The sequence below is a fragment of the Manis javanica genome, chromosome 5 (genome assembly GCF_040802235.1).
Source record: "Manis javanica isolate MJ-LG chromosome 5, MJ_LKY, whole genome shotgun sequence".
NCBI lineage: Eukaryota > Metazoa > Chordata > Mammalia > Pholidota > Manidae > Manis > Manis javanica.
Window position 1 is genome coordinate 50,366,553 of NC_133160.1, and position 15,688 is coordinate 50,382,240.

The 15,688-nt window shown below is 36.8% G+C and overlaps 1 protein-coding gene across 9 annotated transcripts in view; it reads left to right on the forward strand.

The window, feature by feature from the left end:
* The window catches only part of INPP4B (inositol polyphosphate-4-phosphatase type II B), a 910,826-nt gene extending 895,597 nt beyond the window's left edge, over positions 1-15,229 (forward strand). For 7 of the 9 annotated variants that reach the window (XM_036996729.2, XM_036996728.2, XM_036996730.2 and 4 more), the window contains one exon: positions 8,529-9,887. In XM_036996729.2, the coding sequence (XP_036852624.2) occupies positions 8,529-8,703 (175 nt within the window). In that variant the 3' untranslated portion in view covers positions 8,704-9,887. The other 2 variants (XM_073237008.1, XM_036996733.2) reach the window with 2 other exon arrangements.
* The last annotated feature ends 459 nt before the right edge of the window (positions 15,230-15,688 follow it).

Below are 15,688 nucleotides of genomic sequence, written 5' to 3' on the forward strand. Positions count from 1 at the left end.
ACAACAAAAAGGAAAGAATCCTACCACTCGGTTTTCCTGTTTTCATGGATATCCTGGCTGCCCCATTATAATCAGAGCAGATTGTGGGTCATCCCCAAATGCATCTGACATGGTCCTGTTTCCATGTCTTTTCATGTTATTTACATCCCACAACCTTACCTAATTTCTAGCCACTGAAGTTACATTCAGTCTTCACTGTCCATCACAAAAGTCTATTTCTCTAGGATGCCTTCCCTGGCCTTTGAGTCCTTGAAGCACAGGTCAGTGGTGACAAGCATAAAGCACTTTGAGTTTTACCTTGGAGCTATTCCTCCTTGGTGTATTTCATATTAAACATTTTTCCTTTTTCATAGTTGTGTAACTACTGTTGTTTTTAGCCATGGAATTCTATATTCCATGTAGTATTCCAAAAGTAAACTTTACTATTAGTGAATATATATCTTTCCCAAGGACTTTGATAAGCCTTTACTTCCAGGAGTTGATAAAAAATTGTAACATCATGCTGTCATGGGATGATGGGAGTAATGGGAAAACTGGAAAATAAAAACAGGCAAAGATTGGAAGATGAGGGAAAGAGAAAGACCCTATACATCTAGAGGATACGATGAATGTTCTAACTGTTCTAACAGTTCCAGGTCAAAACATTCTAAACATGGGTCAAAGTGAATGTTTGAGAATTTCCAGCATTGGAAATGATGGTGTCTGATGTTGAGGTGGTTCATACTCAACTCCATCCATTTCAGATGCAACAAGGCAGACCAAAAGCAGGACTCTGTCTCTAGAAATGTTGGCCAGATTCATCCAGCTGACTGTAATGCCATAAAAATGGCAGAGGATATAGCTGAACTTCCTCTTTGAGGTTCAGGAGCTTTGGTCTCAGAGCTAAGCAGTTGGAAATATTTCCACCTCCTTGCAGATGCATAAGCATGACTGCTATTTCGACAAGCTTGGCTCCCTGTGGGCAGCTAGGATGCAGCTGGATTTTCATCCCATAAAAGCTCTCCAGGAAATGGCTTTTACTTTGCCATGGGTCTAAATGGATGCATCGGAAATCAGGAAAACTGCCTCTGGTGGAACAAGAGCAAGGTGATGGTGGATCACAGCTAGGCTGTAGCAGTGAGGAAGGTGCAAGGTGGTCTGACAGGTTGATGGATGGATGTGGGGTGTAAAGAATGCAGAAGAATTAGGAGAACTGAGGTGCTTACATGCATGTCTGAGAGTGGGTGAGTGTCATTGCCTGGATAGGAAGGAAGGGAGGAGGTGGTTTGGAATGGACTCAAGTCCATTCAGAGGTGGAGTCAAGTTAAGATTTGGCCTTGAAACTGTAGGAGAACTACAACTTTTCCTCTATTCTGTTAGGGTCTCTGGCTGGGCCTGAGAATCAAATTGACATAAAACAGATTAAAAGGAGAAAAACATAGAAATTTAACAGATTGGTTGTCATCTCCACCAGAAACCTACATGCTTTATACTAGACTGAACCAAGACCAGGAACTGTGGAAATGTATAAATAAAATAAAACATATGTGGTCAGATGGGGGATGCTAAAGGAAGATAGGAGTTATTCCATCTAAGTCTGTGCTATAGCACTCTCTCACATTGACTCCCCAGCTCAGGGAGGTTCAGAGTGGGCATCTTTCATGTGCAAATTTGAGCTCCTGCTTTTAGGAAGAAAAGGGAGGACAGAGCACACCTTTTGCACCTGCTACATTTCCAGTGCCCTTAGCTCAAAATAATCTTTATGCCAATGTGGCATATTTGGGATGGCATATTCTGCTACCCTTCATTAGCTTAATGTCTGTGAGACATCCAAGTGAAGATGAGATACATGTGTCTGTAAATCAGAGAAGAGATCTAAACTAGAGAAAGAACTAGGGATCATCTAGAGAAAGTATACAGTATAGGAAGAAAAATATGCTGTCCTGAATCCTGTGGCATGTCCACACTAGAGGGAATGAGAGGAGAAAGAGCTGGAACCAGGCAGCTGCACATATGGTCAAGGTATTCACTGTTCACACAAAAACTGAGATTTGGCAAGGGGACAGGACAAAAAGGAGGGTTTTTTTATTCACTTATTTGCACTACTGAGAATGTGGTAGATGCCTTACCATAATCTCATGATAATCCTGTTGGATAGATGTTGCCATTTTCCCTTTTAATGGGAAAACACTGAAACTTAACAGACCAGAAAATAGGAGCTGAACAGATTTTCTTTCCCTTACATAAGCCCTAATATTTTCACATTGTTACTGATACCTGCTGTATTTCCCAGGCTACTTTCAGAATAACATAGGCCTATGGCCTATTGGTATATATGGACTTGCATTTTCATTTGAGTGCTTCAGACCAGCCCTGGATTCAGGCTGACTGCTCTGCTAGGTTCCTGCTCCACCAGTGAAGCTAGCTGGTGATTGATTTACCTCATTATCCTCTGTCTGGTGTTAGTCAAGAGTGGAATCAGAAGTCTTATACTGTCGCGTGCTAAATTCCTCTTCACGGTGAGCTAAAAGGTATTCCAACGTCCAGGAGAGTGACGAGCCAGGGCAGTGAGATGATGGGTGTTTATAGTTCAAAGTACTTGAGCAACCAACATACTTACAGAATGCTTTGGTGACCAGACTCCTTTCTTCTATCTGACTGTTACTTTGAAGCAACTAAAACTAAGCATCTTGTTGGAGTTCCTGTACAAAGAAAAGCCAGTTACATTGCATGGGAAATAGAAAATGAGTTACAGGTGTATATATCTACATCTATATCCTTATTTCTTTGTAGAATTTCACTATTTATCTGGCACTAAGGTATGTAAGAGCTAATGTGTTTTTGCTTTGTTTTGCTTTGCTTCTTTTTAAGAACTGTCTTTAAACAAGCTTCCTTCACATTTCAACTCCTTATCCAGCCAGGCAGATAGAAAGTCAGTCCCTGTTATTTTGAACATTCCTTTTGCCATGGGTCTTATCTTACACTGAAGCTTCTAGAAGCCCTGTCTGTATCATTCATTAGCTGCTCATGTGCCCATGGTACCTTTTAGTCCCTTCATTTCATTGCACCAAGACAGGGGAATCTTTGGCAAAGCTGCACAGTGACTGAGGCCAGCCTCCCCCAACTCCCCCGCCTCCTTCTCTGTGGGTCCCCCTCACTGGGCACTGGCAGGATGCACCAGGCTTCCTCGCCCTGCACCAGTCTCTGTCCTTCTATTGTCTCCCTAGTCAATGCACTCTCTCTGTCTCTCTCCCTCCCTTTCTTTCTCTGTCTCCCTCTTTTCTCTCTCAGACCTCAAAGGTCCTTTCCCTGCCATTGGCCACCTCACATTTTTTCTGTCGTGAGATTAAGGAAGGACAAATCTATTTGGTTCAGCAAGCTGTCGCTTTCAGCACTGCTAAAATCCCTGGGACATGTGTTTTATATTACAGCCTAATATATAAAAGAGCAAAGCACAAATGAATATCTCAAAAAATTACTTTGCCACTGTCTTACATACAGTTAAATATAGCAATCACATCACATATTAGCCTTCTTTAATCCAAGCAAAAAAATTAACCTTAAACAATTCCTCACAAGGTTTTTCTTTCAGTCCTTTAATCATTTATGATATTTCCTTCTGGAACTCATTAAAATACTCTCTAAATTTTGAAAACAAAACTGGGATCAGTTCCCTGGTAATGATCTGATGGAAGCAATTATACTTTTGGGTCCTTATGTCTGTTTCTCCTTTCTTTTTTCCTTTAAGAAAAGCTATAAAACACATGTAGATCTGATACCAGGCCACTTTCCTCTCTTCTTTTGAATTGTCTTTCTGTGCAAATACACTTTATTTCTCTTCAAAGCAATGTTTAGATACTATCTGAAAAGGTCACTACTTGAAGCCTTGCTTCTTCTGACAAGAAGATAGTGTTTTCCAAATACTTCATAAAATTAAAAGGGTGAAATGGAAAGAAAAGTGTAAAAAGTGATACCAGGGGGAAATTAGAACAGTGAAATCCATCACGTATGCTTGTTTGATTGGTTGTTTTTTAATTCTGAAAATAGGTGAGAATGAGCCAGAACAACTTTAGAGACCAAATACATTGTCAACATGCTTTGCATTCCTTGCTTTTAGCCCCCCACCCAAACTCTTTCTTACTGACCTCTCACCTCTTCTATTAGTAGGAAAATATGCATCTCTAGAATACTGCATTTATATTTTCATAGAATCAAAGAATCACAGAAAGGTAGAGATGAAAGTAATTATAGGGATCACTTAATCTAGTCTGACAACTGGCAAGAGTTCACACCTACCAGTTTTTGAGAGAGAGAGAAGGAAACCTGTGCCTAAAGGACCCTAATCATAAAGTAAAAGGAATGTGGTTTTTCCATTAGACAGGGATGAAAACACACATCTGATGCTTGAGCAAGATTTGTAACCTTTTTGAGCCTGTGGAGATAATAATACCAGCCAGTTTGTTTGTAAAGAATGAATAGGTAATATCTACAAGACAACTACCCCTTGATAGGACATGACACATGGGAGAGCTGTGTCTTCCCTTCACATACTTGCATTGCTTTCCTGGATAGCGCAGACTTTAAACTACAGAACTTTTGACTATCTGAAATCAGCAGCCACTTACCAGTAAATTGTCCTCTTCTCAAAGCTAATGCAGTGCTCACTGTCACTGCCTTCACTCTTCTCTGCTGCGCCAGGCCCCAAGCCCACCACTATCTTCCTGGTTTCATGCTCTGATATCCTCTCTAGTTCACGGCAGCCCTCCCCTTAGAATGTCCCATCCAGAAATACACACAGTGTCCTACGGGGAGGACTCATATTTCCTTGGAGTGTGTATTTTGCTCAATACTGTTCTTTTTTTTATAGCTAACTTGTCCAGGATTATTAGAAACACTCTGTAACCTGAACATTCAAAGTGGTGACATAGTCTATGTCATCTAATTTCTTACTTTAGGGACTTCCCTATGGTTGGTGTAACATAATTTGAGTTAGATCCTGACATCAGTTAGAATGAAGAAAGCATTTTAAATGTGGCTGGTGATCCAGTGGCCATGAAGCCTAATCTTGTTTCTAGGCCAATGGAAAATATCCCATCTTTGATATTCTTGTATTAACATTTCTGTTATTACTGAAATAGTAGCACAGTTTTTAAGAAGTCCTGAAAATATACTTTGATTTTAAATTAAATTTTGGAAAGTTTTGGTGGATAATTTGACATCTAAGAGTACTTTGAACCATTAAATTCCATGGACCTTGATCTAAATGAAACCAAAATCCTTCTCTCCTTGTTTTGCCAGACTAGCATACGAGCAAAGTGTGAACCAGGGAAACTACATTCTCAGGATACTGTCCTTGCAGCAAGCTGTTGGAGGAACATAGCCAAGGACTTTACATTTATTTTCCCTTCTATAAAATGTGTAATTCAACTTGAGGATTTTCTTAAGTTATTTTTACATCTAAGACCCTACAATTCTATGATTCCTGTACCACTCTCAAAGCTCTTATTGATTCCAGGTCCACATTATATTCACTTTTACACAGATCTGCCAGTTTAATATCTGACACAATCCTTCAGTCAAAGGCCTGAAAAAATGGTGCTCTGCTAAGATCAATTCTTAAGATGAATGTAGTCAAATAAAGCTCTGTGAAATACAGGCTCTAAAATCTTGTGTCATAACTTCAAGATGGTATGACCATAGGTCCTAACTTGGATGTAATTAAATGTGAAATAGTCTCATTTTAGCATGTAAGGAAACCAGTTTTCTGGTTGGAAGGAATGATTTTTTTCAACTCATTTTTAATTAGTAATTTTCCTTTGGGGAAGCTTGAAGACGTATAGTAGTTAGAGGAATAAAATATCAAATAGCAAAACTATTCATGAATAATTGCCCAGAATGGGGAGATAGGAGGACTCTTAACTTTTATTTTCAGGGGTCTGAATGATTCAAGAGGATGCAGTGGGGAACCTGTGATCTGGGACCCGGGAGCCATCAGCCAGGGAGAAGAGGCAGAGAGGAGCAAGTGTCACTGCACCGTGCACATTGGGCCTTATGTAGGAAACGTCTTCTCATGTAGGCAGTGATGTGTTTAAAAGTGAGACATTTCCCCTTCACTTGTTTTGAAGTGGTTGCTTTGACAAGTCTTTGAAGAAAGAAACCATTTTCTATCCTACAAGTTCAGTAATTGCCCTTAAATACCTGATCATCTCACATTTTCAGGGGAGACACTTGCTTCCACGTGATCTAGCAGGCAGTGATGGCTGAAACAGATGACATTGGATCACCAGGGTACCTTGAAAGGCAGCCACTAATTAATTATTTGTCATAATCTTCCAGTGAGGAAATTACTAATATTATTACTTAACACATCCTTTGCAGTTTACTTTTGCAGAGTGCTCAGAAATTCATTTGTGGTCATGAAGAAATAACCATTTGTGCTATTGTTAGCAGGAAGCAAAGACGCAGCCCCAAGAACACCTGTCTGTGTCCACTCTGTGACACAGCCAGGGGCCCCGAGCTTTACGTTCTGTGGCACCTCATAGGCCATGTTGCCTTCAATCCCAGCTGAATAACAGAAAGACTAGGTATGCGGCATTTTTACTCTGTTATTCCAGTCTCCAGAGGTTGAAGTTAGTAAATAACAAATTCAACTATGAAGTCGCCCCTCCATAAAAAAAGACAACCTTTAACTTAATAACATTCACATGGAAGGCATATGCAATGTCATACTGGAAAATGTTAGCTGTGTCCTGGAAGTTTTAGAAAAAAAAAACATCTGGTAAAAATTGGTCCCTTGTGTTTGGACTAAGGACTGTTACAAGATTCTTTGAACTTACTTTTCAGCCAGTAGGTCTACTCCTCAGCTGGAGCCTATCTACACGTGGATATTGGTAGAGCAGGGTTAATATCTAACCTAAATTTGTAATTATAGTGTAGTATTTATACTAAGATAGATGATAGATAGATAAACATAAATAGATGATAAATAGACTTGGGAGATCCTGTACTTCTCTCCTAACAGGGTACATTGGAGAGGAACCAGGGTTTCAACAAAGTTAAGATTTGCTACACCTTAAAACTGGTAGGCAAATAACATTCACCTTAAAACTGATAGACAGGAGAGAGTGTTAGCATATTAGATAAATAATATTGGACAAGGAAGCCTTTGTCACATTCAAAGGTATCAATACTTTAAAATCTACTGCATGTTTCTTACCTAACATGCAGCAGAAAGTCAGACAAGTAACCCAGTAAGCTGTACAATTGGCGACAGGAATTACACGGATCTAAAATAGCCCTCTCTGTTGCCCAGTAGGCCAGTTGTTTTCCAGGTAGCTTCTACTTCACTTTGATATTGGCTCCATAGCCCTTAGGTCCTCCCAGATAACAAGGGAACACCAGAACACAGCATGATATTATCCGTTAGGTGTTTCCAACTGAGTCAGATTGCTGTTTGAAATAACTGACTGCTGATTATCTAAATACAGCCCCTGCCTGTGGCCAACACCTGGTCAAACATTTCTGTGCAGGAGGTTGTCAGGGGCTGCCACTGGGTGAAAGGGGGGCCAGAAGCTAAGGAGCTTGTTAAGAAGTTCCTTTGTGTGCCACTTTTCACAAGTCTGAGCAACAACCAGTTTTCTGCCTCAAAACCTGGAGCTGCTGACAGAGATTAAACTACCCCTTGATAACTGAATCTGTCCGAATACTCTGAATACTGATGAAATATACCATAGAAAAGAATTTTTATTTTCAGCTTACATCAGGATGGCATATTTCAGGCTTTCCATACATGGAGCGGCTTTCAGGCCCAGTTACAAATGCCCTTTCTTTACTTATACAGAAAGTACACAACCTGGATATTCAGAATTTCTTATTTTCCCAAGTGTCACTCTGTAAATATGGATCTCTTTTAAGATCAGGAGTCCACAGGAGATAGATTTGGCCTCATCTAAGTAAGATGAGCAGGAAACAATGTAATTTATGAGCTGAACTCACAGAGGGCGCTCAGTCGAGCTGTGTTAAACTGATCTTATGGCTGGCAAGGATGACATGTCAGATGTTTCATTCATTTGAAATACCAGACCATTTCCATAAATCATTTTTAAAACTTTAAATACATTATACAGGTACAGTAAAAATAGATGGTGTGCCAGACACATCTATTTGTTTCACTGCTTACTTGCATTCCTCATTTCATTTTCCAAAGATGTATTTATCAGTCCATATTTTAGTTTTATTCATGCAGTCTTGTTTATGCTTATTTGATTCTTCCTTGTACATATAGATTCAACCCATGTGAATATAATTAGAGTGTCTAACTTTCTCACTTCCTGCACAAAGAGCAAACAGAATCTCCTTTTTAAATTTGTCAATGTACAGTGAGAAAAAGTATACAGAATGGATTTGGGGCAATTTAGCATAAAGTCTTCAACTGAAACAGTGCATTATTTAAATAATGTGTTTCAGGACATTTAAGGTTGAGTTTCTTTACTGTGTGAATGCTATACTATCTTCTTTTCTCCCCTAACCCCCACTCCCCAATTTAACAGCAGACAAACCCAGGGAGCACTGAACGAATCTGAGGACCCTGAAACAGGCTGCCTAACCGATAACAAGCCAACTTCTCGGCACTTCTACCCTGTCGCCTTGCTGCTTGTCAGCTCCCACCTGCTGGTTGTGTGGCTTATTTTAAGTCTTGCATTACTATTAGCCAAATACCAATAAGTTTTGTGTTGTATTCCTTTCTTTTCTTCAAATGACAATGGACTTTAAATTATGGGGACAATGCTGTAATATTTCTACATTTTCAGATTCACAAGATTTAAAAAAATATTTGAATTATGTTTTGTTTTTCCTAAAATCTAAAAAAAGTACTATGCATTAAATGAATTATTTTGCTCTTTGCTTCATGATAAAGTGTTTCCCACTGCTCCAGAAGACTTTTTAAATTACTTGAAATAAGACAAAGAGCAGAATCCTGAAAGCTTGAAGTTCTGCACCTCCTGTTCTTCTTCCCATTATACTTACTAAGAAAATTAAGATTGAATTTGCACAAAACACTGAAACCCCGAGACAAATCCCAGTGTCGTGGGAGGTTCCAGACTTTATTTCCGCTGTGCTAATGTCATTGTTGCCTTCTGTTTCGTTTCTTAACCTGTTAATTATGTTATTTCTTTACTGCAATTAACCCTTTTCTGTCAAGTAACTTATGGAAAGAATGGCTATTTATGTTTTGTAATTAAATTAACCTGTTTGTAATTTGTTTGGGTTGATTTGGCTTTCAGAGTACTTTCCTATTCTTTTTAGCAAGGTCTTGTTTGTATCTTGATGTACCATTTTCAGCACCTGTGACTTTTGAGCTGTCTGTGCACAGCCCTCTTCCTTATGAAACAGAGACTTGGACCAGGCTGTCAGGAAAGCCATTTTTTTCTCTTCATTGCACAGCTAATAATGAAGTAAAATAGAGATGAAACTTTCTTTTAAAAATCTATAGGGCCAGACTTAATAAATTAAATGCCTTATTCCTAGAACCTGCATCCTTAGGGCTACATGTAGATTTTAACGTGTTTTGAAGAGACTGAGAAATTACTTTGTGGAAACGTGATAGAAAGGCAGATATATTTACGAAACTAAAGTAAAGCTGTATTGTGGAGAAAATTATATTTAAAGAGTTTATTAAATCTTAAATATATGTTAAAGGCAAAGAGACTTTAACCATCTCTTTTTGAGGGCAATAATGGTATTGGGCCTGGCCTAGGATTTAATTTTGTAAGATGTATCATCATTTGTGGAAAAAAAAAATGTAGAGTTGAATCTTTGTTATTTTTACTTGGACTGTTGCTGCAACTCTGCATTGAACAAATAAAGTGTATTTATTTACTCTGTGTTTCATGAAGTTGTACTTTTTTCCCCTTTCGCCAGAGAAGGATGCCGCATAGAGAATGTTCTGAAGAATATCAAATGCAGGAAGTATGCTTTCAACATGCTACAGCTGATGGCTTTCCCCAAGTACTACAGACCTCCAGAGGGGACTTATGGAAAAGCTGATACCTAAGTTTACCAACATGTGAATAAACAGGAACACAAATATACTTCAGTTGTATTAATCTCCACCTTCTTTATTTTTTTATTGTCATGAAATTTGTGGAGGGAGGTGATTGAGGATGTTTGCCCAAATCTAAGAATTACTTGAATTAGTTATCAGCATATTACTCTGGAGAAATCCCTTTTTAAAGATCATAAATAATATTGTGTTTCTATTTCTAAGTTTTGCTCATTGACCCTATACTGGTTGAGATCAGCTCAGGAAGTGGACATTCATTTGTGGAATATTTCAATGAAAGACAGTCTGAGAGAACAGGTCTCTATAAGAGGGCTAGAGATAACTCAGAGTGGCACTCTCCCTCCAAAATAAGGACAGGGAAACAGAAAGGCTGTCATTTCACAGCCTTTCTCATACATGACCTTAGAGTGCATTTGTGGGATTTCAAAAATATTTTTCTAATTAACTGAAATTAGGTAGTTAACTCACAGTCTTGACTACAAAAGCAGTTGACACTATGAGGACTTCTGTCATCCAACTGAGATGTGATTAGTCTTTCTAAACAGGTAAATGAACAGTGTTAGTAAAGCAGTAAATACACTTTTGAAAACATTTTTTCAAAGTTCTGGTTTGAGTTGTATGGCCACATTGTAGAAGTGACAGTAAAGTGTAACAGTGTAACAGACAAAAAAACACTGTGAGGACTGAAACCACAAGGAAATTAAAGATGATCAGCCGGTTAAGTCCAAAATGAAAATTTTCATCAGTCTCAACTTCTTGTAGTCAAGTTGATGAGAGTCAATAAAATATCTTTGAAATGTTTTCTAGCTGATATCTTGGTACAGAACATAGTGTAAGTATGCATTGTCTGGCATATATGAATAAATCTTTTAAAAGATAAAACTGTAACTAATGATAAACCAAAACAGTTATTTCCACTAACCTGAATTTCAAATTTGTCCATAGTAAAATAAAACCATAAGTTTCCTAAAATTCCAGATCAAAAGTTGCCTTAGAGATCACCTAGTACAACACCTTATAAATGGGTAAATTAAAGCACAAGGAAGATATGCCCCCAGTCACCTAGTGAGATAATTTTAGAATAATGATTACAACCTCTTCTTACCTTCCTAGGCTATAGTTTGTCTCTTCTCCCCATTGACATGCTAAACATACATGAAAATTATCGGGAAATGCTAGTTAGTTAATAGAAATTAGCCTTTATTGCTGGAATTGAAACAGAGTACAAAGATTTCAACAAATGAAACTTATTTTCTTCAAATTTTAGGAATTTGTTCTTTTTCCATTCCCATCAAAGGAGCATGCCACCCAGAGATAAACCTTCTTTGGAAATGCCAGAATCTTGTTACACAGATATCTATCAGCTATTACTGCATTCAATGGATGACATTGTGCACCTTTGCATAGCTAATGTGATAGCTCCTTGACTAAGATGCCTGTTGAAATAAGTTTTCCAAACAGATCCCTGATCTCATGTTGAGGTTTTCAAATTACTACAAATTTTAGATAATACTTTGGGGCTTTTAATACTATAGTTAATCAACCTATTATTTTAGATAATGACTTGTGGGCATTATTATACTTTCGGCAATTGCCAAACTCTTTACAGTGTTTTAATAAGAGTTGCTGTGTACTATGGATCTATTCATGGACACATTTATTCTGGTGTTCTCCTTTATACCTCATTCTCTATTTCATGATTAAATATAATTTCAGAATTGTTTGATTTCATTTGAAAATGGTAGAATTTGTAGTTATTTCCATTATCCTGCTGGATTTAAGGAAAAAAGGTGGGATGACAGATTTCTTTGACCAACTGTGAAGCCTCATTCAGTATATTATCAAATAGCAGTATGAGTTCCAAGGTACCCTAAGTGATTTATCACCCTGAAAATAGTCTTGTAAAAAAAGCATAGTTTTAAGTGGATTTCATCAAAAAAATCTGTATTTCATATAAACGATATTGCTTCTTTGCTGAGAGATATTCCATGTATCCTTGGAAAACCACCTCACTATTTCTTAAGTTATGAAAGCTAAGTCTAAGAGCACACATTAAACAGAAAGTTTTAATATCTACTTCATGCAAACAGCCCCAGTCATATGCTTTTCTCTCTCTATTTTCATTAAAAAGTAGATCAGCAGACCTATTTTAAAAGATCATGTTGAGAAAAAAAAATGAACCAAAAAATAACACTTCCAAACAAGATATCTTTTTTTACTCAAAAATATGTTTCTCCTCTAACCTCATTAAATATATATACCAATTCTGTATTAGCTGTTTACAAAGCCCTACACAAAATGTATATTTAAAAAAAGGAAGGTAGAATCTTATGTTTGACCTCGTGACAAGGGTCCAGATCCTGAGAAGTTTCCACAAAACAGGTGGACATAAAACTTTGAAATATTTCATTGAAACAGACCCACACTTAGATGTACCCATTCATCTATTTCTCCTGTGCTTTCTTTTTCTTGTAAATATTTCCTTGAGTCTTGTTTACATTCTGCTAAAACAATCCTTTGATGTAAATAAGTTAGTTGGTCCAATAATCTAGTGAGTCAGAGCAGCCATTGAATCCTGCTGACGAATTGTACTAGATGACCAACTGCCCAGCTCAAGCTATACACTATGTAACTAACCTCCAGTCCCTACTTTGTAAGAATAACACCTCTTCTGAAAAGCTTAAATGCCAGCCTAGATGAAGGCTACTTCCCTTATTTTCCTCAACCGAGTATGGTATCTTGCATAAAATTTGATTTGCATAAAAGTCTTCCCAAGCAAATCAAACCCCTCCCTTTGTAAAGTCTGCTACATGCCAAGAAGAGAGGATACCAGCACTGTGCTGCAACAGGCTTATACTGATTCATGAAAGCTGATGATTAATTTTTCAAGGATTCTGTAAGCCAGTTTTTAAACACAACCATCATTAAATATTAAATTATAAATGTAATTGTTGAATAAACTTTATTGAAAACAAAAATATAATCAAAACTTACTATATCCTAAATGTTTTACTACATTTTCTTGTTTTCTATTTAGCTATGTTCTTGAAGTTATTTATGGCAATTGTACCTGTACAGTGGAAACACTGCATTATAGTGTGCTACTATGAGTCTCTTCCTGACTCCATATTCAGTAACATCATTTTGGTAGCTTGAAATTGACCACTGAGGGAGTATTTACACCACAGAAATTGCCAAATGCTACAAACCACAGGGACACTTCATTTCTGGAAAACCAGTTGTTAAACATTTGCCAGCACACAACTATTAAATGCAAATACTCATTTTCAGATGCTTACAATTTTACTTTCGTTTCTACCTTCTTTAAAGACTCCTATTAGACTATAAGTAATATTTGTTGTTTATAATTTATTCATAATTCAATTATTTAATCATAAAGACATGCTAAAAACATAACAGTATGATGTTCTGCAAGTGAAATTTTAGCAATGCAGCTTCAGTGTAAACCGTAACAACTCTGAGCTAAATTCAGGGAAATGTTAGCCTAATTAGAGGATCACTGAAAATGTGCTTCAGTATCAATTTTTAAGTTCATAATTTTGGCATTTGCTAAAAGCAGGAAAAACAGTAACATTACTGTGCCCATATTCTAGCAAATATAGCTCAATTGAAACCCACACTGTTAGATTAAACATATTAAACTCTGACAGCGTGCTAAGTCGTCACAGATATTTTAGATGTTTGATTCCCAAACAGGTTAGTATATCAATTGTTTAGTTCAGTATACAGGGTGCCTTTTGAAATCTTTTAGGAAATAAATTAACTTTTATCATAGATTTAAGAAACCGGTCTGAGCAAAACTGTGATCAGCAGTAATGGAGGAAAACGAACATAATGAGCACAAGGCACCCTTGAATAGCTGGTGGCTTTACAAATGATGCACCACTGCAGAGAATGATTTGCGGAGAGCTGTGTAATTGTTTGACAATTTAGTGTGAATTCACATCCATTTAGCCCAGCTGCAGTCTGTAAAAGCTACACTTTTTTTTTCCATATTTATGTTGTATTGCTTTATAAAGAAAGTGCCAATATATTCTATCTTTTGTTTCTTTCGCCGTTTTAACTTAGAACTTTCTACCCAAGCAGATGCTACTTACAGCAAAAACTGTCTTTAAGAAAAGGAAAAGAAGTGTTGTAAATAAAATATTGCAGGCCAATTAGGTGTGGAGTTAAGGTATGAAAAGTTGAATTTTTACTTTGTGAATAATAATGCATGCCAATCAATCTTTGAGTTTATTTCCAAGCATGTAAGAGAAAGTCTAAAACATTTCTGATGTCAAAGAAACAAATGATATCTGGCTGCTAGTTGACAAATAGGAAAATATTGTAATAAAATATTAACAAAAAAAATACATGCAATCAGCTTTCCTGAGCTTGAAGTTTTATAGATTATATGAATAATTAGAATTTTACATTTAAAAAGGAAAATGGCTCACAATTAAAGCTGGTACGCAGGAGACCGACTATCAAGGGAGAGAATATCTAATATAAGTGATGCTACCAGATAAACTGTATCCTGCTTATCTTTTAGTATTTACAAGTTCTTTAAGATGTGCACTTTATAATTATATATGAGTACATTCACAGTCTACCTAAAATCATCTAAACTACTCCAAGTTCATAAAAGGGTACATACAGTCCAATGGTACACCACTAAGGATGACTTGGTGAGATTTAATGGCCTAGCAGGCAATATTGACACAAATATTGGCAAGATTGTTGTATTATCTATATAGTTCTTGTGATGCTTTTGTATCACCAGTCATTTAAAAATCAAAAGGTATTTCATGTCAAAGAATTCTCCAACTTTAAAAAGGCAGATATCGTATGTCTCTACACATCAAGACACTCCCATTTCACGGCACATGTGCAGCCCTTTGTATACACATGTATACACATGTATTTCCCATGCGAAGATTTTATTATTTTATTTAACCCAGCATCGAACTTTCAGATTCTCATGGTACTTACCTGAAACACTGACATTTGTTTTCTTTTATGTGAAATAAAGCTAGATGAACCAATAATGTATATTACTAGGTAGTGAGACACAAATAGGTTACACCATTTTATTTGAAGAAATATTTTGTTTTATTGTTCTGTGTAAACCATATCATTGTACACTGTGTATATATTTTTGTTTAAATAAATTTTATTTTTGTTTTTTATGTTTCTGTCCTATTCTCCCTATTACACATTATTTTTTACATTTTTATCAATATATCTATGCCTAACAATTAATTATAATAACAGAAGCATAGCCTACACAATATTTTGAAGAGAATAGACTAATATCTGCTGGACCACAATTAAAGTGCAAATTTTACACTGTACTAGTTAGTCTTATGTTTACTAACAGAGTGTATTTTTCAGGGTTGCTGTTCTGTGGGACCAAGATCAACCACAATTTATAAGAGGGGTCAAGAACCAGATGTCAATGCTTCAACATTGGCAGATCCCTGATATTTGTGATCTAGTTATTAGTTACTTGAGCACCTGACATAACTGTTTCTTATGACCTATTTGGATCCAATCACTTATAATTCATTATAGCAGTTAATTGTAGATGGAAAATCCTAAGGAGTTTTAATTAGATCTTGCTGAACAACAAAAACAAAAACAAAT